Consider the following 25296-nt stretch of genomic DNA (forward strand, 5'->3'; position numbering starts at 1 on the left):
AGGAGTTGAAGAATGTAAAAGTGCATTTGCTCTTGTACAGCCAGTTTCTGTCCCAGATTGTCAGTAAGGGAAATAAAACCTAAAACTGTTACCAAGTGCATCAACAAAATGGGGTTTGGAGAACAAGAACAAAGCGCTTCTGTGACCATAGATAGTGCGAAAAGTGTAGCCACAATTGCTAAATTAATTAGAATCCCAAACATTTCACAAAGTGCAGATGACTACATTTGAAGTCATGACTTTCTGTTAACTCAGCCCACTTTTACTTCAGCAACAGATTTAATAGAGATCTGTAAATGTCGTGTGACTAGGGCCTCCAGTCGGGTAGACCGTTAGCCGGGTGCAAGTCTTTCGATTTGACGCCACTTCGGTGACTTTGGATGAGGATGAAATGATGATGATTAGGACAACACAACATCCAGTCCCTGAGCAGAGAAAATCTCCGGCCCAGCCGGGAATAGAACCGGAGCCCTTAGGATTGACATTCTGTCACGCTGACCACTCAGCTACCGGGAGCGGACAATAGAGATCTGCAACACAGAAGATGATCACGAAGAAATAAGGGAAGATGACGAGAAGCAAAATGATGTCCCCAGAAAAATAAAGACACCTGAGGAAACGATTACATGCACAAAACGTTATGTAATTTGTAGCACACACAAATTCTCCGAAGCTGTTGGAACTATTGTACAGTGCAAACAATTGCGTAGAAAACCCAGTCTGAAAGTCAAACAGGTTTCCCTCCTCGATATGTGCTGAAAAAATATGTATCTATGTATAAAAATAGATGACTTTATAGTCAAATTAAAAATACAGAAATGCCACATTATTTATCAATATACAGTAAATGAACTTGAACACCTATGGTGCAAGAGTAAAGGTACATAAATATGTGCATACTTTGACAAATTTTATGTAGTCTAGTGAGTTTGTGTAACCCAGAAACTTGTCCTATTTTGAGAATTATTTTAGTTCCATGAGGTTCTGTTTTGAGCAAGTTTTACTGTACTTTCATTTGATGATCAATACGTTTTTGGAGTGCAAAGGAAGGAAGAAAGATTGAGTTTAATTCCCATTAACATCGAAGTCATTAGAGATGGAGCACAAGCTCGGCTCGTGCCGGCCACGGTGGTCTAGCGGTTCTGGCGCTGCAGTCCGGAACCGCGGGACTGCTACGGTCGCAGGTTCGAATCCTGCCTCGGGCATGGGTGTGTCATGTCCTTAGGTTAGTTAGGTTTAAGTAGTTCTAAGTTCTAGGGGACTTATGACCTAAGATGTTGAGTCCCATAGTGCTCAGAGCCATTTGATCCAAGCTCGGCTCGTGTAAAGGATGGGGGAGGAAATCAGCCGTGTCCTTTCAAAGGAACCATCCCAGTATTTGCCTGGAGCAATTTAGGGATATCATGCAAGACCTATGTCTGAATGGTCGGATATGGGTTTGAACCGTCATCCTTCTGACTGCGAATCCAGGGTACTAACCACTGGAGTACCTCACTCGGTTTTTTGGAGTGCCCCTGGATAAAAATGTGAGTTAGAGGTCCATGTATTGAGGGCACTCTTTAAACAAGAGTTTTAGAGCCTAAGTTACTAAACCTCCCCCAGGAAAGTTCTCATGCCATATTTTAGGTGACTAGCCACACACAGTGAGAAATATGCATACTCTCTTGAAAGAATGTCAGTTTACCACTGCTTCCTTGATTTCTGTTGTCACCTGACATCACCAAACAAACATACCTGGGATACTATTGTTGAGAAACTTGTATGTCACAGCCTTTCAGTGACAACTGCTGATGATTTGTAGAAGTGCTGCAAACCTCCTGGAAAGATTTTCCAAAGGAACACATGCAGGCCCTCTTTTATTATGTCCCCATATCTTTAGACCTTTTAATTACAGTAAGTGTGATCATAACACTGTGCAGAATCTTCAGTATCTGCATAATCTGTTCATTTATGTCATAGCGATTGGAGCTGTTAGTTTCGTTCCCCTCATGGATGAAAGAGGAATAGATTTAACAGTTCCAAATGCTAGGTAATATTTTTTCCTACTTTTAAATATGTCTAAAGGCAGTACTGTGAATGAAGATAAGTAATGGACAATGAATTCTGTCTCCTTATAATTTAGAATTTTCCTTGAGGGGTGTGTGTGTGTGTGTGTGCCTGTCGCAATTTGTTCTTTTCATAATTGTTGATATTCCAGCCTGGACTTTCTGCTTCCATTTTATATATGATAGGTGTTGTAATTTAAATTAAGGCTGCTGTATAATAAAAGAAAAATAATTTCTTAAAATTTAATTCACAAAATCTGCTTCCTGCTTTACTTCCTTTATGTGATGGTTTCTGGCTAAACAGAAGAAATCTGATAGATGCAGTTGATTGATCTGAATCATTACCAGGTGCTGCTCATTTATTGCCACCTGCAGCTTAAAGGTGAGTGCTGAAGACATAAGGTAGGCTCCTGGAACCGGTGACATGTGGTATATAATATGTAACAGCTGCCGCTGTCAGCTAGGATTTCTCATTTGTGAGGAACTTTCTACACAGTTTCCATCCAGAGATTTTTTTAATAATGTATTGTGGAACGAAATACTCAGTTTCTCTCAGAGATAATAACTGAATGTTTTAAAGGCTTTTATTGTTATCTTTGAAAACATATACATGAGTTAATTAATGCCAGCTCTATTTCAGCATGGACAAATAGATGCTGGATATTGATGACTTATTGCCAGATAATTCTTTCACAGCTTATAAATAATTTTGTAAATGCATCAGTTTGATAAAAATTAAAGAGTAATGTTTTTAATGTAAAAATGAGTACATAGTATAATTTAAACTTTCAGTATACTCAACCTAATTTGATGTCTAACTTAGTTGCTACTCACACTAGTCTTATAATATTATGGCAACCTACCAGAAAGAAATATTCTCAGGCTTGACAAAAAGCAGTTCAGACTCTCTCAAGGGTTATTTACATGGAACAAGTAGCATTTATTCTAAGACATAAAAACACTTCTGTTTGAAGGTTTCATAATAATAGTTTTCTCTTACACTTCATATTCTAACTGCCACCTACACAGTATAAACATCCTAAGCAACTTTCTGAAAAGACTTGTTTCAAAGCTATGAAATAATAGAATTTGTTATAAATTTAGGTAACTAAAGTATAAACCAACAATAAAAATTGTGTCTACTCTATATAGACAAATGCACTAGAAGTGAAGATGTTTGAACATAATTACACTTTAAAAATGTTATATAATGGAGTAACATATCCTTCCTTTCTAGATGAAGAACTCCAACTAAATGATCAAAGTATGTCTTCATTATCACATCTTTTTCCTAATACCATGTACAGAAAATACTTTTTTCCCCAAATATTTGGAACTGAGCACAGATAAGAAAATATGATACTAAGGTAAATAATGAAGTAACAGTTCTTGTTTTTTAAAAGTAATCATAGAACAAAGTGGAGACCTTTGCCTCATGTTCTGGTTTTCATGTATTAGGTATTGTGCATGAAGTGATCAAAAGCCAAAGAAAGAAACACTGCTCCATTCTTTTACCCAAACTTTCACATTATGACTACCAAAGACAAATCTATAGACACATAACAACGAGTTACAAATTGTGTTAGAATAAATGCCAGTATTGTATACCATACATTTACATAATCATTACTCAGAGCAACAATGCTTGAAGCTTGAAAATTTTACACATATATAGAGAGCATTCTTATAATTTTTGTTAACATAATGTGAATGATTTCCTATGTGTGTTTCTTCTTCCAAAAAAAGGTTTCTCTGAAAACATTTACAGAGTACCCACAACTCTGACTCAGTGGCACAAAACACTGAGTTCCCTGTGCAGATGCTTACTGTTTACGTACTTTGTGTAAATGTGTTAATTTCTCATCGGAGCTATGGTTAAGTTTTACTTTCAAGTTACTGTTATAAAATGGATATTTTCAGAAGCAAATATTCATTTTATATTACATCATGAGCAAATACAAACAGTTTCTCATAGTCTTATTGGTACTGTTACTGTGTGTTAAAGCAAGTTATATAGTAGTGCTGCACAAGTCCCAGTTAAAGGGGGGAGTGAGGGACAGTCTCTCATTTTGGAAAAAAAGGATGATTCTTCAAGACAGATCTATGATGATGGGCACCACCACAATATAGTTTTTCTTTATAACACAAAATTGTTTTAAATACACTTGAAGTATGTAACTGCTTCTATACATTTGTGTTGTGCTACATGTATGATTGAGTTTGCCTGTCATCAGTGCAGTAGGACAGGTCTAGAAATCAAGTGGCTGGTCAGCACTTCCTTCAACATCTTGTTCTGTGTCATCATCCTCATCATCATTATCATCTTCACTCTCTGTCGGACTGCTTTTGTTTCGCTGCACTGGGGGTTCTGCACATAAATGAACAACAAATTAAGTTAGGTGCATCTAATACAACTTGTACTCCAGTGGGTTGTTGTAAATGGGTGAGGCCTTACCACAGCTGGGCTTTCCTCTTGTACGAGTGTTTGGCTTCTCAACTCCATGTTTATCAACACACCAACACATACCAACTGAAGTGTGACACTGTGTAGAGCGATAATAGCCTTCATCATCGCAATCTGGTATATAAACTCCTAAAATGAATGAAAGAAAGGATGTTAATGCCATGCTATGTACAATACAATCATAGTTGATAACAGAAGTCCTTCTGTAGATTCTCTGTGAAAATTGTTAGTGATTAAGACTTATAAGAAAGATCACTCTGAAAAGAAGAACTTTCAGTTACAGATTATTCATTTTTGTGAACTATTATTGTCATTCACCGACATCTGGTAGATGACACGTAATGACATGCATACATGGAGTTTGCAGACAGGCACAACAAAAAGACTGTTATATATGAGCGTTCAGCCAAAGCCTTCTTCATCAGAAAAGGACACACACACACACACACACACACACACACACACACACACACACACACACACACACAAAAGCAAGCCCACCTCACACACGACTGCTACCTTCAGTGCTACGGACAAAATGTATAGTCGTAGTGACCAGAGATAGTGGTCATGTGAGGTGTGCTTGTTTGTGTGAATGTGTTCATTCCTTTTTTGAAGAAGGCTTTGGCCAAAACCTCATATGTAACAGTTTGTTATTTTCACAATATTGTTGATATTTCAACCTGAACATTTCTATGGTTGTCTTCAGTCATAAAATAATACATCCAAGCCCCTTTGTGTTTGTATGGGGGGGGCACCCATAAATTGATTATTAAACAATTTGTTAATTTGCCAAAACACATAAAAACAAACTGGACAATAATAAACAGCAACTACACAGATTAATAGGTTAACAAGTCCAGATACACCAAATAAGAGGTCATAAGTTTACCGAGTAAATCGGGGCTTATTCTCCTCTTCACAGCAGCACATGGACGGTCAGTTTTATCAAAACAGTGACACCATTCCCTGGGTGACACAAAAATGTCCCGGTCAGAATCACAAGCATCTAGGAACGGTTTGATGCAGCGTTCACTCTGATCATGCTCAAGGTCATAAAGTTCTTGAAGAGACAGCTGGTCATCGGCATCCAAATCAAGATGTTGGAACATCCATCGAACCTCTGTTTTGCATGAGCTGGGGAAATGTGCTGAAAGAATGCAGAGCAGAGTTATTGCAATTATTACTATCAGAAAAACTGCAGAATCATTTTGAAAAGCAACTAATGAGAAAATGTCATCGGAGCTAATTACAACAAATAGTCCCCCACACTGAAATCTAAAAGGTTTAAAAAAGCGTTCTACTCTGCCATTCTTTAACCTTCCCTAGCAGCAGCTTCATTTCAGGTAAATAAACTACAGTGAATGACTTTTAAAGTGTACCTCTTGTGAAATAACAGCAAGTTGGCAGTGGCTCCTGCACTATGCCCATGTACCATCATTCAGAACTTCATAGCGTAGAAACAGTCCCCCAACTAAAGTATCCGGTGAAGTCCCTGTTTTACTAACAACCATAATTTGTTCCTAATCTCCCTTTCTCCTCCCCCCTCACTCTCTCTTCCCCTCCCTCTCTGCCCCCCCCCCTCCTTCTCTCTCTCTGACTGACTGACTGACTTCATTTTACAATGGCTATCTACCTTAGTTTGACTGTCTGGATCTTAATAAAACTTTTTTCCATTTTTTGTTGTCATTAGTAGTGAAACACACTAGTTATTTATTTTGCCATTACTGTTCAAAACCAGAGTTAAGAACTTAAGGAATGTGTGGAAGATACAGCAGACGGACAAAAATGTGGAAACACCTAAAATCTAACACATTATCATGCCTAATGTGGCACAGAAAAACCATTAGCATTAGCATTCCAGTCATCTCAGACTGGGTACATACAGTCCTGTACACTTTTCAAGGGAATCTTATACCATTCTTCCTGTAAAATAATGACAAGTTCAGGTAACAATGTTGGAGGTGGATATGGATCATACACCTTTCTCTCCAAAGTCAACCACAAAGGCTAAATAATATTGAGATCTGGTGACTGTGATGGTCAGGGGAGATGTGACAATCCATCCTCATACTCATGCTCGAATGCAACAGTCCTGCACGAGGTGAGCTGTGTGAACAGGGAACCTGTTGTCCTGGAACACAGCATCACAATCGGGAAACGAATATTGTATGAAGGGATAGACCTGATAGCCAAAATGGTCACATAATCTGTTGCAGTGGTGTGACCTTGCAAGAACACCCATGGGACCACAAAATACCATTCTGTGGCTGCCCAAAGCATCACCAGACCCCTTGGGATGTAAACTCAGCCAAAACTTGGAAATAGTCTGAAAGAAGATTGAACCAACAAAATGGCATTCTTCATTCCCCACAACCCACGTTTTATGCCTTCAGCAATATGATTTTCTGTTATGGGCATTTGCATCACTGATGAGCGGTTTTGCAATTTCAGTTCATCCTGTAATTCCCAGCTTATGGAGCTTCCTTTGTGTTTTTCATGGTGTTTCCATATTTTTGTGAAACCCCTGTATATTTCTGCTATTAGTGAAGTGAGATATGTCAAGTTATGTGCTTCCCATTTATCAAGTATTCCTCTGCTTACTAATAATTACAAATTCACACAGTAACATATTAAAGCGAAGTAAGGTAACCTTTGCTCCTATTGTGAGAACGCCTGCGCTTAGTCTCTGTCATAACAACTGAGAACCAGTCCAGCAGTCTGTTTCCCATGGCCTGCAGAGCAGATGGTGGACATTCCTTGTTCCAGGATGAAGTGTGGCTTGGAATCAGCATGGGTTTTGTGTCAAGGACTTCATTGTAACCACGCTGGCGCTCCTTATCCTCGGAATATGGGGGATTTGTAGCAGTGTAGCTGTCCTGAAAATATACAAACATACTTTTAAGGTGTATCAAATGAAAACCACTCATAGGGACTCTCTAAGAATAATTTTCATTGAAAAATTATCTGTATCACAAATTGAAGAGTGCTATCTTACTCTACATTGCAAAAGGAAAAACTGATCATTATGCCTCTTTTGCAGTTTAAAAGCAAAGCCAACAGATGTTGTATCAAATCCACAAGTCTGTAAGGAAAATGGTTTATCCATATCTGAGTATAGAAAACACAGTACTTCAAGGGAGTAATACCAGAAACTGGGCATAGTTATAACTATCACATAAAAAAACCTAATTAACTTTTTGTTTGCTTGTCTGAAGGTTCACATCTGCAGTTGTGGTACAACATTACAATACCCACACTCACAGTACTGTAACATATCGCAATCCCGAGGGCTGCAGAAGTCTTAGATTGACCCTACATAGCAGTAACTCACTGCTTTCAAAAACAAATTATTGTACAGTATTTCACTTTATCAGTGGGCTGTAACATCCTCTAGTGGCATGCTGCAGTACTGTTGCACGGGATTTCATTGTCTGCTAGGACTGCAGATGTGTACTTGCAAATAAACAAAAAGACAATTATGTAACTTTATTGTTTTTAGGTGATACTTACATCCTTAAGATGATCCTCATATTCTACAACAAAATTGTGCTTACAGAAATATTTCTTGCCAAGTGGCAAACTTTGAAAATTCCATTTTGATGGATAACAAAGTTTTAAGCACTTTGGATGTTAAGTCTTTAAAATATGCTGCTTCCCCAGTTATGGCTGACATAAATAATGCACGAATTCTAAAAAAAATTAATGCTTATCTTACTAACCACCACTGTTGCTTACTATTACTACAGGAGTGAATTTTTGCAGGGTTACACTGGTGGCTACCCCAGAACAACTTTTCTACATATTGGAAGAAAAACAGGCTGTTCCCAATGAACAGTGTTGCTTGTGCTCAATGAACAATGTTAGTTGTCTTTCTGCAGACAGGAATATTCAGCCGCTGACTAGAAAACCAAATAATTTGTAAGAGTGGCAATTAGCAAGATAAGTTTTAATTTGCTTTCAAATTCTTGCCTTATTTATGCCAGCAACTTGGTAAAGACCTTTTAGTATTAAACTGCAAAACCCCACTCTGAATGCCAGATAAGGAGGCAAAGTCGACATGGATGCTATTATTGTGCACTGCAATTAGGTACAACACATTTCACCTGAAAATAATCTTCATTAGTAGCTTGAAACACCATCAAGAGATTCATCCACTGCAAAGCGAGTGTATCAATTCTGAAATTACTGATGCAGCCCAAGAAGAGGTGCAATTGCCTTAGAAAAATATAAATAGTTACTTGATTAATGATATTTTATACCTAAAATTCCTTTGTATCCAGTTGGTTAACAGACTGGAATGTTTACACCACTGAACCAACCAAAGAACTTAGTTCTGCTTATTCTCGCCTTATGAATATCTTTTGGTGTGCGGACCTTGAGAAAAAGAGCTACAGTACTTAAACATTGTGTGAAATCAAAAAGCAAACGCAAATCACACACAACTAATTGTTTCCCATAAAAACCCATTTCATGTGAGCTTTGATCCACTAAGTAGGAACAATATGATTACTGCTTGAAATTCTTGTCCTTGACTAATGAAAGCATCTCTGACTGTTGATTTGAGATCTGTCCACATTATTTAATATGTCATCTGTTTGCTACCTAGTCTTAAATCATATGTTTCTCACAGATATTAGTTTGTATTTTTGTGCCTATTTACATTCACACTTAATTTCCTGAATTGGAAAGATATTGTTGTATTTGTGTCAGAGGAGGATCTTTGATATTCACGAGCAGTCTACAAACAACTAATATTCTGGTAACTGGTAACTTCTACAAATTGAGCACACATTACACCAATTTCCTAATGAATAAGAAGAAATCTACAGGCTGCCTAAGAGTTTGGTAGATAATCTACCTGAATTCCAAGGTACTTCATGAGGTTTCATGTTATACTTTACCATATTTAAGAACAGTCCTCATGGTAAAGGACTACCAAATGCTTTTAAAAGTAAAAAGAGGAAGGGTCACACAAGTTAACAACAACACATTGTTACACTAACTGTAAATAGAACATAGATGCATGGAGTCATGAGAAAGTAACTGAATTACAGATCCTAATAGAGGAAATCAATAGGTAACTGACATTGGAACTCACAATTTTAGGTAACAAACTGACAACACAATTTCTGAAACACAAGCAAAACTTTTCCAGTTCTGGTCCAAGATATTTGTACCTACACTATCAATGAATAGTTATTCACTGGTATTTTTTTCATGATTCTTCTGGGTAAGAATCAACTACTTATGTGACAATTGTTCATATTTACCTTATTGTACTTTGTGTACTTTATGTACTTGTAGTGTTTATTCTCATATTTGAAGTCTTCTGGGGTGAACGTGTACTTGTCCTGTGGCAGCCGCTGCTGCTGCTGCTGCTGGGCCTGCTTCTTCTCTTTCTCTGCTGTCATCTTGAACTTGTTCATCAAGTTGTTGAGGCGCTCAGTTTGCCGCTGCTTCTTACGGATGTGAATGTCACTTTCTGTAAAGTATTATGACAATGTAAAAACTTTTTGCTTTGGTAGAAACAATGGACTTTCTACTCTTTGCCTTCTTTGCAAATAAGCACATTCAAAGAATTCTTTTTACCTGAGAATTAAACTGATCTGCACTATTTTCTGACATTTTTTCTCATGGAAAAATGAATGATTTTTTTATTGGTCCCATTTGATTACATTATGTACAGAGTGTGTATCTGTAATATAGGACAGATCAACTTTTAAAAAAAATTTATTAGCTTTTGGGATATGGCCATACATCCATCTTAATAGTGTAATGTCAACTGTCATGATGCAAATGTAAAGATAACACAACACCCAGTCCCCCTGAGCAGAGAAAATCTCTAACCAACCTGGGAATTGAACCCGGGGCCTGATGGTTAGCAATCTACTGTGCTGGCTGCACAGCTACGGAGGCAGACAGGTCAACTTAATCTAATATCTTAAAATATTTAGACACATATTACCATATAAGACAATGCACTACAAGCTATTTACATACAATATATTACAATATTTTTAACTGATTATGGTACATACATACAACTAATAAGAGCATTCCTCAATCTTTGAACATACATCCCTCTACACTAAAAAATTCTTTTTCCATTAAGTAATTCTTTAGAAGTTTCTGCAATGTCCTTTCACTCATACTGTCCAGTAGAGTCTTAGGAAGATGTGTTACCAATTGTACACCTGAGTATCAAGAACTTTTTCCAGCAGTTCTCAGTCTGTGTGGTGTACTTCACAACTGGCCTTTATTTCTTTGTGTTGCATGAATGAACATCTGCACTTTTCTAGTTATGTATGGCTTTGACTAATGATATTATTGTTATGCATACATACATGGCTGGAAAAGTCAGTTTGTTTAGATTATGGAAGGTAGTTGCCCACTAGTCTGTTTGGGTTTTATTCACTCTGCCCCTAACGCCATTTTTGCAATACAAAAATTCTTCTTGTAAAATTGCTGCTGGAGCTTATCCAAACAGTAATTCCCTACTCTAATTATTGTTCAAATAGTGCGTGGCACACTGTAAATAGCAATTTTTTGTCAGCGTAATGTGCAAGCTGTTGTTTGTGTGCTGTCTCCACTGGAGCTTACTTCAATTCCCAAAAATTTTATGAAGGTAACTTCTTCCAATTTGTTTTATCTATGTGATCTTTCTTTCCTGTGTTCATGAATAACATGAACATTGTCCTTTTTTAGATTATAATTAAGACATTCTGTATGAGCCACTGTAGTGTGTTATTTATCAACAGAAATTCAGTTCAGTCCAGTGCTTCCAGACTTTCTTCTACCTTCAAACCTGATATGTAAATAATATAACATATCCTATTCATAGTACTTACATGAAGTCATAGTTTTGATCAATACAATGTTCTTATGGCACTGATACTACAGATATTAATAAAAAAAGTTCTACAATATACTTAATAGCTCCTCTTCCGTTTCTTTGTGTTACACAACTGACTCAGCAATAGCAACAAAACTCTGAAAAGAACCTCCTCCCATTGTCACATTTGTCAACTACTTATGGTGTGAAGATGTATGGTGAAGGATATTGGAACATTTTATCAATGAAATCTGTCTGCATTCTAATACAGATCTAATGAGAGGACTGTTGTTGGTGCTTCTGAGTGAAAGTAAATGAACCCATGATCACAATTAACTGAAAACATTGCTTTGCTCTTAATTCCAAAGTATGTTAGCATTTAATGATATCCTCTGAACCATTCACCTTTTTTATATAATTACCCGAAACAGACTTTTGTGTAGTTATTCCCTGGCACATTTTACAATTCTCTTGTCAGTCTTAGGAACACAGCAGCTGGAGGAAACCTTAACAAACAAAAGGCTGAGAAAATTGAGTTATTTATGTGATCTAATATTTGGTATGACTTAAAAGAAATGTGGACAACGAATAGCTTCAGAGGTCAGAGGTTCAAGGCTAGTGATTCTTGTGGCAGGGGGGGGGGGGGGGGGAATAAAGGGTAGGAAGAGTGGAGATTATTAGAGTTAAACAAAGCACTAAAGACTGGACAAGGATAGGGAAGGAAATTGGCCATTTCTCCACTCAAGGAACCACCCTGCTACTTGACAAACTGCCTGTTGGCTTCTGTGTCAGGTTCTTTGGTGATGTTCATCTTATGATTTTCCAGACGTTTCACCAGCACAAATGGCTGGCATTGTCAAAGTTTTAGCCTCCATTGCTGATGGTGAACTGGAGCCGAGCTTGCAGCCGCAAACTGTGACAGCTCCATCCACCACCAGCAATGGAGGGTAAAACTTTAACAGTGCCAGCCACTCCTGTTGGCAAATCATCAAGAAAATCGTCAGACGAACGCCAGCCAAAGAACCTGAGACAGAAGCCAACAGGTAGTTTGTCAACAAGTGGCCACAAATGCCTTAACAATTTTTTATCCTGCCATTTACCATAATCTCTTCAGGAAAGCAATCTAGATGACCAGTTTGGTACTTCAGCTCCATCCATCAGAGGGAAAAAACACAGAAGATCTGAGTTCTTACCACCCAGGTAGATTTAACTTAGCTGTAAGAACAAATATGATTTCACATAACTAGTGAACTGTAGGTGAAAATCAGTTCATCTTGTGTTGCAAGATCAGTTATCAACAGAGTAACTGCAATTACTGAAAATATTGTTTGACACCTTACCTTTGCACGGGCAGAACCCCTTGCAGCTGACCCGGATTGATGTGTGATGGATGCAGTTATGGTAATCCAAACGGCACAAGGAGCTGTAGGTGCGGTTGTCTGTGCCACACAGGAATGTCGGCTTCACAACAGGGCACGGATTGCATCGCCTGTGGACAAATGGAATTGTGTCACAATTTCTTACAGTTTTATTTCAGTTTCTTTCAAACATTGCATGCAGGACAGAATAATGAAATGTGGCAGAATTGGTGGTGGTGGTGGTGGTGGCGGTAGCAGTAGTAGTTTTAACAGTAAGCACTTGATTACAAATATTACCGAAATTCAGTAAATGAATATATAACGACGAAAATAATCAATTATTGACAATATAATCTATATGGATAAATTTTTCAATCTATCACCAATGGCGGCAGGAGAACACACACACAAAAAGGTTTAATTTTTACAAACTTTTGAGCCTGTGGCTCCTTCTTCCGGCAGAAGAACTGAAGGGGAAGGATGTGGGGTGAAGGAAAAGGACTGGAAAGTGGTACAGTTCAGAGAAGTCGCCCAAAGCCCTGGGTCTGGGGAGACTTACCGGACGGGATGAGAAGGAAAGACTGATTCAGACCGAATTGCGGTAGTGTTGTGAATGCAATTTTGATGTGTACTAAGTTGTCACGTAATTTGTCATGTATTCACGTTCGCTGGACGGCGTGCAGCTACTTTTAGACACAGAAAAACACAACAAACATGGCAATCTACGTAAAAGCCTAGTACGCCCCGAAACTGTATCCAAGACACTAACGCAATACCTTGACCGCATTCCCAGTTCTATAACGGTGACATACGTAAGTTCACGTTTTCTTCTTTGTTTACTAACAGCCATACAGTAGCAGAAGATATGGCGCACGCCGAAAAAAACGAACCGCAGACAATATGCTGGAAACAGCGTCAACAATCGTAAAACCATGCTGTGGCGTAAAACAATATTTGGAACCAAACAGTACACATGTAATAATGATTTACAAGTACGCTATTTCTGCATGTTTTAGTAACTAATAACCCACTGATGATGGCGATATTTGTCGCTGAAACTAGTTTGGGAATAAATAAATAACAACATGTGTTTTGCGTCAAGGCGGACACACAATAGCATATCATCGTTTAGTTTCTCTCATTTATCTATCAAGTTCATCTTGGACAGTACTGAATGCCTTCAAAAAATCTGCGTTGTTTCTGTCTAGTCCCATTACATTCTTTTCAATGAATTGCGTAATAGCTGATTCTGCACTCATGCCCCTGCAAAAACCATGTGGATTTACAGTCGAACCTCGTTCAGCGAGCATAATTCGTCCCGTAATCTTACTCGTTGTGCGGAACATTCACTAAGCGAAGCATTTATCCCATATAAATCAATGTAAAATGTGTTAATACGTTTCACGCAGAAAAAGTACTAAAAGTTTTATCTTTTCATGCTATTTATTCAAATAAAATTATACCTACAGTTTTATGTACTTTATTATTCACGATAAGTAACTAATTTTTTTTTACTAGGAAGCTATCTATATTCATTTATTTCTGCCGACGCTTCAACTTCAACACTTGGAGAAAATTCAACACAGCATTATCATCAAATAAATTTGTAAAGCACGTTGCTACTGCTTTACTGGGGTGATGATGTTCAGTGTACGATGCAACCGATTCCCATGCTTTCAGCATTTCTCTTATAGCGCCAAAAGATTGCTGCTTTGCTGTTAACACCTCCTCCTCCTCTGAAGAAGATCTCTCCACAAGCTCCTGTTGTGAAACACACTGCAACTCCATAAGCTCTTCGGTGGCCATTTCTTGGCTGTGATCTTCCTCAAGCTCATCGATGCCATTGTTACCCATTTCTAGTTCCAGGTCAAAGATGCAATCTCGTTGACTACAGGCTCTACAGATACTGACTCAAATGCCGCAGAGGCACATTCGACAACGCACTCCGGCCAAAGCTGCTTCCGAGCAGAAGTAACTGGTAACTCCTTCCTACGCCTTTGCGATTATCTTGGCGCAGGCAACGACCTTGAAGTGAAATTTCCAAAACACTCTGAGAGTGAGATTGGTATCTTCAGTCAACCCAAAGCAATGCTCGAAGAGTGCTTTAGTGTAGAGCTTCTTAAAGTTAGAAATAATCTGCTGGTCCATACGCTCGAGTAACGCAGTGGTGTTGGGAGGTAGAAATTGGATCTGGATGAACTGAAATTTTTCAAGGAGGAGATCATCAGTCCCCTAGAAGTCAGGACTACTTAAACCTAACTAACCTAAGGACTTCACACACATCCATGCCCGAGGCAGGATTCGAACCTGCGACCGTAGCAAACGCGCGGTTCCGGACTGAAGTTGGACCTCCACATCACATTTAACCTGCTCTTTTGGACTTTAAACTTCTTGAAGGCTTTTGGAGTTTCTGAATGGTAAACAAGCAGCGTTTTAATTTTCAAATCGCCGCACTACTTGGCAGAGAATAACAGTATCAAACTGTCTTCTGACAGGGCAATGCATTCTCCTTTGCTGTTATAGAGGTACGCTTCGCCATCTTTTTCCAGAATAGGCCGGTCTCGTCACAATTAAAAACCTGTTGCGGAGATAACCCTCAGAATCTACGAGCATCTTGACGTTGCTGATGAAGTTCTCTGCTGCGTTAGCGTCGGAGCTGGTTGTTTCGCCGTGCCTCACAAGGCTGTGGATGTCGGTTCTTCTCTTAAACTTTTCGATCCACCCACGGCTTTCCTTAAAACACTTCTTCGGCCGCTGATGATCGTAGCGTCTTCTTCACGATGTCGGAGAAAACCATTCTCGCCTTATCACAAACGATGTTCTCATTAATAGTGTCGCCTTGCTACTGCTTTTCATTTATCCATATAAGAAGCAACCTTTCCATATCGTTCAGAACACCAAGCCGTTGTTAAGATATTCTTGTCACTCCCTTTGAAGCATCTATCTCCTTAATCTTGTCCTTGTTCTTGAGGGTAGTGCAAACCGATGATGAAGACGGATTGTATGTGCGTGCTAAATCAGCAACGCTCACACCACGTTCGTGGTTTTCAACGACTTTACGTTTCATTCCAAGGTCATTTTCTTTCTCTTATGGTCGTCTTCGTGTGGCTTTATTTCGGGGACATTTCTACGAAGGGTATTAAAATTTGCACACAAGAAAACAGTGTGTGAACACAAGTTTAGAAAAACGTATGATCACAAGCTGCACTAAGATAGTAGGAGAAAGAGAAGCCAGACTGCATTACGTACTAAAGACATTACTGATACGCGGAACGTTTCCCCCGCCGCGCGCGAACGGTTGGTGACGTCACATTAAACTGCCATCACTCGTTATGCGAACTGCGCGTATAGGAGGTGCTCATTAAGCAAGGTTCCACTGTACAAACAAGAGACTGAACTTTTCAAGGTTATTTGTTACTGTAAGTTTCATGACTGTCTCCATTACTTATATGTATAGTGGTTTTATTTTTGAAATTTTTCATCTTTATGGAAACATTCTTTCTGATATTGATGAATACATCATATGTGAGAGTGGATATGATATGACAATAGGACATTTAATTATGATTGAACCAGGTATCTCATTGATCCCTGAAGACATTTTATTCTTCATTGTTTTTATTCTTGTAAGAGGTTCCAGTTTATTTGTGGGGCTTAGTAACACGGGATCAACACTTTGTTCTCTGAAAACTGAGGTTTTACTATGCCTAAAGCAATTTTTACTCAGGTTGACTGGAGTATTTATGAAGTGGTCATTTATGTAATTTGTTAGATATCTGAGTAACATGCTGTGATCACTTTGGAAAAGTGTCATCTTGGTTTTAAACATTTTTGTTTATTTCTTTTTTACTGCATTCCAGATTCGTTTTTATTTGTTTGTTGCCCCTATAACTGCTTTGTCACTGTGCATTTTGTTAGCTTTTTTATAATTTTCCTATAAATTTTCTTGTATGTCTTAACGTGTTCTGTTAAGTGTCGATCTTCATTGGTTTTTCTGAGTTAAGATGTTTTATGATGTGATTAGATACTCTGATAGCAGGTGATATTGACTGGCTGTGGTTACTTGGGATGGTACTGATTCATGTAAATTGTTTGGAAAAACATCTCAAATAGGAACATGAAAGTGCTACAAAATGCACTGAATGATTCTTTGTTTTAAAAATACATTTTCCCAAGTTTCTGTTGTTAACATTTGAATAAAAATGCTATTCTTTTCTGTGTAGAGCTCTCTTTTATATTCCTACTTATTTTTTACTGCCTTGGGTACAGAGGAATTTATACTGTTACTACGGTGTTGTGCTCTGCCAGCCCGAAGCATAAATGGCAACATTTTCGAAATTTGTGAAGATATTATCTAATAGGGAAGAAGGCAACTCTGTCATTCTAGTGGGGTCTAAAAAGAGCAGTTTTATATGAAACCTGCTTTGGATAGTCAAAAAAGGTGCATTTTGAGTTCTCATTACAGCTTGTAGCAGCGGAAAACAGAGAATCCAGAATTATGCTGTCGAACTGAGATGCTTTTTCTCCACAATTATCAGTTAAAACCAAGTAACAAGATGTCATATCAAAGTTAAATTTTATGCCAATCAATGATGCATGTTTTATAGCACAATCTGTAGAGCATTTTCTGAAAAAAAAGAACTGCATAATGGAATGACAGTCTGACGCACTTTTCAAAACTCTCACTAACGTTCGTTCAAGTGATCACAACCCTAAGCTTGAGAACTTATGTGAAATACACTCCTGGAAATTGAAATAAGAACACCGTGAATTCATTGTCCCAGGAAGGGGAAACTTTATTGACACATTCCTGGGGTCAGATACATCACATGATCACACTGACAGAACCACAGGCACATAGACACAGGCAACAGAGCATGCACAATGTCGGCACTAGTACAGTGTATATCCACCTTTCGCAGCAATGCAGGCTGCTATTCTCCCATGGAGACGATCGTAGAGATGCTGGATGTAGTCCTGTGGAACGGCTTGCCATGCCATTTCCACCTGGCGCCTCAGTTGGACCAGCGTTCGTGCTGGACGTGCAGACCGCGTGAGACGACGCTTCATCCAGTCCCAAACATGCTCAATGGGGGACAGATCCGGAGATCTTGCTGGCCAGGGTAGTTGACTTACACCTTCTAGAGCACGTTGGGTGGCACGGGATACATGCGGACGTGCATTGTCCTGTTGGAACAGCACGTTCCCTTGCCGGTCTAGGAATGGTAGAACGATGGGTTCGATGACGGTTTGGATGTACCGTGCACTATTCAGTGTCCCCTCGACGATCACCAGTGGTGTACGGCCAGTGTAGGAGATCCCTCCCCACACCATGATGCCGGGTGTTGGCCCTGTGTGCCTCGGTCGTATGCAGTCCTGATTGTGGCGCTCACCTGCACGGCGCCAAACACGCATACGATCATCATTGGCACCAAGGCAGAAGCGACTCTCATCGCTGAAGACGACACGTCTCCATTCGTCCCTCCATTCACGCCTGTCGCGACACCACTGGAGGCGGGCTGCACGATGTTGGGGCGTGAGCGGAAGACGGCCTAAAGGTGTGCGGGACCGTAGCCCAGCTTCATGGAGACGGTTGCGAATGGTCCTCGCCGATACCCCAGGAGCAACAGTGTCCCTAATTTGCTGGGAAGTGGCGGTGCGGTCCCCTACGGCACTGCGTAGGATCCTACGGTCTTGGCGTGCATCCGTGCGTCGCTGTGGTCCGGTCCCAGGTCGACGGGCACGTGCACCTTCCGCCGACCACTGGCGACAACATCGATGTACTGTGGAGACCTCACGCCCCACGTGTTGAGCAATTCGGCGGTACGTCGACCCGGCCTCCCGCATGCCCACTATACGCCCTCGCTCAAAGTCCGTCAACTGCACATACGGTTCACGTCCACGCTGTCGCGGCATGCTACCAGTGTTAAAGACTGCGATGGAGCTCCGTATGCCACGGCAAACTGGCTGACACTGACGGCGGCGGTGCACAAATGCTGCGCAGCTAGCGCCATTCGACGGCCAACACCGCGGTTCCTGGTGCGTCCGCTGTGCCGTGCGTGTGATCATTGCTTGTACAGCCCTCTCGCAGTGTCCGGAGCAAGTATGGTGGGTCTGACACACCGGTGTCAATGTGTTCTTTTTTCCATTTCCAGGAGTGTATATAGAGATGCATGTCATGTTCCATAATTTGTGAACATGTGTATAAAGCAGAAGTTGTTGACTGTGCACTAATTGTCCGTCTAGAATTAAGTCATATAGTGAAAAGCATGCCGATCAGCATATCACATCCAGATACAGCATGACACTGCACTCCCATTAGGCCCCACTCCACTTCAATGCGGCTTGTTGAACAGTAATTTAATTAATGCAGAAAATTATAAAAATGTGCACTGTATTAAGGATTCTTTTGGTTAATTATTTGTGTCTAATTGTTTTAACAAACTAAACTGAGCCCAACTTTACACAAGTCGACAACGCACGGAGAGGTAACATGGCCATAATTACAGTGTTTCTTTTTGGAAATGCAACGGAGGAAACGCTTATGGAGGCACTGCTTTCCATAATAGGTGTGTCGCTGTTGGCGATTTGATTTTGCAGTCTTAGAAGTTATCGAACACCAACTGATACTTTCGCTAAACTGTTTTGGGGTGGCGTAATGTACCTGTGAGGACACACCTTGGTTACAGGAATAGGACCATCCATCAACCGAACTGCGGGAAGATGTTGTTGTGGTCTTCAGTCCTGAGACTGGTTTGATGCAGTTCTCCATGCTACTCTATCCTGCGCAAGCTTCTTCATCTCCCAGTACCTACTGCAGCCTACAGCCTTCTGAATCTGCTTACTGTATTCATCTCTTTGTCTCCCTCTACGATTTTTACCCTCCACCATGCCTTCCAGTACTAAATTGGTGATCCCTTAATGCCTCAGAACATGTCCTACCAACCGATCCCTTCTTCTAGTCAAGTTGTGCCACAAACTTCTCTTCTCCCCAATCCTATTCAATACTTCCTCATACTTCCTGATCTACCCATCTAATCTTCAGCATTCTTCTGTAGCACCACATTTCGAAAGCTTCTATTCTCTTCTTGTCCAAACTATTTACCGTCCAGGTTTGACTTCCATACATGGCTACACTCCATACAAGTACTTTCAGAAATGACTTTCTGACACTTAAATCAATACTCGATGTTAACAAATTTCTCTTCTTCAGAAATGCTTTCCTTGCCATTGCCAGTCTACATTTTATATTCTCTCTATTTCGACCATCATCAGTTATTTTGCTCCCCAAATAGCAAAACTCCTTTACTACTTTAAGTGTCTCATTTCCTAATCTAATTCTCTCAGCATCACCCGACTTACTTCGACTACATTCCATTATCCTCGTTTTGCTTAGTTTATGTTCATCTTATACCCTCCTTTCAAGACACTGTCCATTCCGTTCAACTGCTCTTCCAAGTTGTTTGCTGCCTCTGACAGAATTACAATGTCATCGGCGAACCTCCAAGTTTTTATTTCTTCTCCATCGATTTTAATACCTACTTCCAACTTTTGTTTCCTTTACTGCTTGCTCAATATACAGATTGAATAGCATCGGGGAGAGGTTACGACCCTGTCTCACTCCCTTCCCAATCACTGCTTCCCTTTCATGTCCCTCGACTCTTATTAACTGCCATCTGCTTTCCGTACAAATTGTAAATAGCCTTTCGCTCCCTGTATTTTACCCCTGCCACCTTTAGAATTTGAAAGAGAGTATTCCAGTCAACATTGCCAAAAGCTTTCTCTAAGTCTACAAATGCTAGAAACACAGGTTTGCCTTTCCTTAATGTTTCTTCTAAGATAAGTCGTAGGGTCAGTATTGCCTCACGTGTTCCAACATTTCTACGGAATCCAAACTGATCTTCCCCGAGGTCGGCTTCTGCCAGTTTTTCCATTCGTCTGTAAAGAATTCGCGTTAGTATTTTGCAGCTGTGACTTATTAAACTGATAGTTCGGTAATTTTCACATCTGTCAACACCTGCTTTCTTTGGGATTGGAATTATTATATTCTTCTTGCAGTCTGAGGGAATGTCTCTGTCTCATACATCTTGCTCACCAGATGGTAGAGTTTAGTCAGGACTGGCTCTCCCAAGACTGTCAGTAGTCCTAATGGAATGTTGTCTACTCCCGGGGCCTTGTTTCGACTTGGGTCTTTCAGTGCTCTGTCAAACTCTTCACGCAGTATCATATCTCCCATTTCATCATCATCTACATCCTCTTCCATTTCCATAATATTGTCCTCAAGAACATCGCACCTGTATAGACCCTCTATATACTCCTTCCACCTTCTGCTTTCCCTTCTTTGCTTAGAACTGGGTTTCCATCTGAGCTATTGATATTCATGCAAGTGGTTCTCTTTTCTCCAAAGGTCTCTTTAATTTTCCTGTAGGCAGTATCTATCTTACCCCAAGTGAGATAAGCCTCTACATCCTTACATTTGTCCTCTAGCCATCCCTGCTTAGCCATTTTGCACTTCCTGTCGATCTCATTTTTGAGACGTTTGTATTCCTTATTGCCTGCTTCATTTTCTGCACTTTTGTATTTTCTCCTTTCATCAATTAATTCAGTATGTCTTCTGTTACCCGTGGATTTCTACTAGCCCTCGTCTTTTTACCTACTTGATCCTCTGCTGCCTTCACTATTTCATCCCTCAAAGCTACCCATTCTTCTTCTACTGTACTTCTTTCCCCCATTCCTGTCAATTGTTCCCTTAGGCTGTCCCTGAAACTCTGTACAACCTCTGGTTCTTTCAGTTTATCCAGGTCCCATCTCCTTAAATTCCCATCTTTTTGCAGTTTCTTCCGTTTTAATCTACAGTTCATAACCAATAGATTGTGGTCAGAGTCCACATCTGCCCCTGGAAATGTCTTACAATTTAAAACCTGGTTCCTAAATCTCTGTCTTACCATTATATAATCTATCTGAAATCTTCTAGTATCTCCAGGGTTCTTCCATGTATACAACCTTCTTTCATGATCCTTGAACCATGTGTTAGCTATGGTTAAGTTATGCTCTGTGCAAAATTCTACCAGGCGGCTTCCTCTTTCATTTCTTAGCCCCAATCCATATCCACCTACTACGTTTCCTTCTCTTCCTTTTCCAACTGTCGAATTCCAGTCACCCATGACTATTAAATTTTCGTCTCCCTTCACTATCTGAATAATTTCTTTTATTTCATCATACATTTCTTCAATTTCTTCGTCATCTGCAGAGCTAGTTGGCATATAAACTTGTACTACTGTAGTAGGTGTGGGCTTCGTATCTATCTTGGCCACAATAATGCGTTCACTGTGCTGTTTGTAGTAGCTTACCCGCACTCCTACTTTCCTATTCATTATTAAAGCTACTCCTGCATTACTCCTATTTGATTTTGTATTTATAACCCTGTATTCATCTGACCAAAAGTCTTGTTCCTCCTGCCACCGAACTTCACTAATTCCCACTATATCTAACTTTAACCTATCCATTTTCCTTTTTAAATTTTCTAACCAGCGTGGAGGGTAAAAATCGTAGAGGGAGACCAAGAGATGAAGCAGATTCAGAAGGATGTAGGTTGCAGTAGGTACTGGGAGATGAAGAAGCTTGCACAGGATAGAGTATTGTGGAGAGCTGCATCCAACCAGTCTCAGGATTGAAGACCACAACAACAACAACCTACCTGCCCGATTAAGGGATCTGACATTCCACGCTCCGATCCGTAGAACGCCAGTTTTCTCCTGATAACGACGTCCTCTTGAGTAGTCCCCGCCCGGAGATCCGAATGGGGGACTATTTTACCTCCGGAATATTTTACCCAAGAGGACGCCATCATCATTTAATCATACAGTAAAGCTGCATGCCTTCGGGAAAAATGACGGCTGTAGTTTCCCCTTGCTTTAGCCGTTCGCAGTACCAGAACAGCAAGGCCGTTTTGGTTGGTGTTACAAGGCCAGATCAGTCAATCATCCAGACTGTTGCCCCTGCAACTACTGAAAAGGCTGCTGCCCCTCTTCTGGAACCACACGTTTGTCTGGCCTCTCAACAGATACGCCTCCGTTGTGGTTTACGGCTATCCGTATCGTTGAGGCACGCAAGCCTCCCCACCAACGGCCCTGCCGCCGTTGGATAAGCAGCTGCAGCAGCAAGTCGTATACTCCTAGCTCACTCATTTGTTACATAGTTTAATTCTTAATTTCTTTGCGTGTTTTTGGTACTTGCATTGTTTAATTCATAAATTTCGGGCGTATTATAGTATTTGAGAGTTGTAGCATCGCGTTTTAGTACCTGAATAGTGTAAATTCGCGTAGTCGTCTGTCAACTGTTTTTGTTTTGAACGGCCAGTGTCGGTTGGTCACAGTCAGTGTGCTCCCTGCCGCCGTTGGATAAGCAGCTGCAGCAGCAAGTCGTATACTCCTAGCTCACTCATTTGTTACATAGTTTAATTCTTAATTTCTTTGCGTGTTTTTGGTACTTGCATTGTTTAATTCATAAATTTCGGGCGTATTATAGTATTTGAGAGTTGTAGCATCGCGTTTTAGTACCTGAATAGTGTAAATTCGCGTAGTCGTCTGTCAACTGTTTTTGTTTTGAACGGCCAGTGTCGGTTGGTCACAGTCAGTGTGCTCCCTGCCGCCGTTGGATAAGCAGCTGCAGCAGCAAGTCGTATACTCCTAGCTCACTCATTTGTTACATAGTTTAATTCTTAATTTCTTTGCGTGTTTTTGGTACTTGCATTGTTTAATTCATAAATTTCGGGCGTATTATAGTATTTGAGAGTTGTAGCATCACGTTTTAGTACTCGAATAGTGTTAAATCGCGTAGTCTCCTTCCGCCGCCGAGCAGTGTGTCAGCAGTGCACAAGTGGCAGCATTACTGCATTTACTAGGCAATCTTGTATTTTAATAACCGCTTCAATTTTGTGTCGTTTTGTTTGCGCTCTCTGTAGATTAGTTCAGACGTTCTTTGCACAGTTTTTAGCATGGATAGGGACTGCAACTGCTGTGTTCGGATGCAGGCTGAGTTGGCATCCCTTCGCTCCCAGCTTCAGGCAGTGTTGGCTTCGGTCACACAGCTTGAGGCTGTTGCCAATGGGCATCACTGTGGGGGTCCGGATGGGGGTTTGTCGGGGACGGCCAGCTCGTCCCACGCATCCCCCGATCGGACTACGACTGTGGTTGCCCGGGATACTGCCCGCATTGAGGCTGACCCCTCACCTGTGGTAGAGTGGGAGGTCGTCTCAAGGTGTGGCAGGGGGCGAAAGACATTCCGGAGGGCTGAACGGAAGGCCTCTCCAGTTTGTCTGACGAACCGGTTTCAGGCTCTGTCTCAGGCTGATACTGATCTTCAGCCTGACATGGCTGCTTGTCCTGTTCCAGAGGTTGCCCCTCAGTCTGCAAGATCCGGGCAGTCGCAGAGGGTGGGCTTACTGGTAGTTGGGAGCTCCAACGTCAGGCGCGTAATGGGGCCCCTTAGGGATATGGCAGCAAGGGAGGGGAAGAAAACCAAAGTGCACTCCGTGTGCATACCGGGGGGAGTCATTCCAGATGTGGAAAGGGTCCTTCCGGATGCCATGAAGGGTACAGGGTGCACCCATCTGCAGGTGGTCGCTCATGTCGGCACCAATGATGTGTGTCGCTATGGATCGGAGGAAATCCTCTCTGGCTTCCGGCGGCTATCTGATTTGGTGAAGACTGCCAGTCTCGCTAGCGGGATGAAAGCAGAGCTCACCATCTGCAGCATCGTCGACAGGACTGACTGCGGACCTTTGGTACAGAGCCGAGTGGAGGGTCTGAATCAGAGGTTGAGACGGTTCTGCGACCATGTGGGCTGCAGATTCCTCGACTTGCGCCATAGGGTGGTGGGGTTTCGGGTTCCGCTGGATAGGTCAGGAGTCCACTACACGCAACAAGCGGCTACACGGGTAGCAGGGGTTGTGTGGCGTGGGCTGGGCGGTTTTTTAGGTTAGATGGCCTCGGGCAAGTGCAGAAAGGGCAACAGCCTCAACGGGTGCGGGGCAAAGTTAGGACATGCGGGGACCAAGCAGCAATCGGTATTGTAATTGTAAACTGTCGAAGCTGCGTTGGTAAAGTACCGGAACTTCAAGCGCTGATAGAAAGCACCGAAGCTGAAATCGTTATAGGTACAGAAAGCTGGCTGAAGCCAGAGATAAATTCTGCCGAAATTTTTACAAAGGCACAGACGGTGTTTAGAAAGGATAGATTGCATGCAACCGGTGGCGGAGTGTTCGTCGCTGTTAGTAGTAGTTTATCCTGTAGTGAAGTAGAAGTGGATAGTTCCTGTGAATTATTATGGGTGGAGGTTACACTCAACAACCGAGCAAGGTTAATAATTGGCTCCTTTTACCGACCCCCCGACTCAGCAGCATTAGTGGCAGAACAACTGAGAGAAAATTTGGAATACATTTCACATAAATTTTCTCAGCATGTTATGGTCTTAGGTGGAGATTTCAATTTACCAGATATAGACTGGGACACTCAGATGTTTAGGACGGGTGGTAGGGACAGAGCATCGAGTGACATTATACTGAGTGCACTATCCGAAAATTACCTCGAGCAA

General features: G+C 40.9%; 1 protein-coding gene across 1 annotated transcript in view; it reads right to left on the bottom strand.

Moving 5' to 3' along the window:
• Positions 1 to 2615: 2615 nt before the first annotated feature.
• The window catches only part of LOC126135927 (proteoglycan Cow), a 274813-nt gene continuing 252132 nt past the window's right edge, over positions 2616 to 25296 (bottom strand). The window contains exons 5-10 of the mRNA XM_049915203.1: positions 12685 to 12833; positions 9783 to 9994; positions 7163 to 7388; positions 5402 to 5659; positions 4501 to 4638; positions 2616 to 4413 (exon numbers count right to left, since the gene is read on the bottom strand). Of these exons, the coding sequence (XP_049771160.1) occupies positions 4295 to 4413; positions 4501 to 4638; positions 5402 to 5659; positions 7163 to 7388; positions 9783 to 9994; positions 12685 to 12833 (1102 nt within the window). The 3' untranslated portion in view covers positions 2616 to 4294. The remainder of the gene's footprint in view (positions 4414 to 4500; positions 4639 to 5401; positions 5660 to 7162; positions 7389 to 9782; positions 9995 to 12684; positions 12834 to 25296) is intronic.

This window comes from Schistocerca cancellata, chromosome 1, assembly GCF_023864275.1.
Source record: "Schistocerca cancellata isolate TAMUIC-IGC-003103 chromosome 1, iqSchCanc2.1, whole genome shotgun sequence".
In the NCBI taxonomy this organism is placed as follows: domain Eukaryota; kingdom Metazoa; phylum Arthropoda; class Insecta; order Orthoptera; family Acrididae; genus Schistocerca; species Schistocerca cancellata.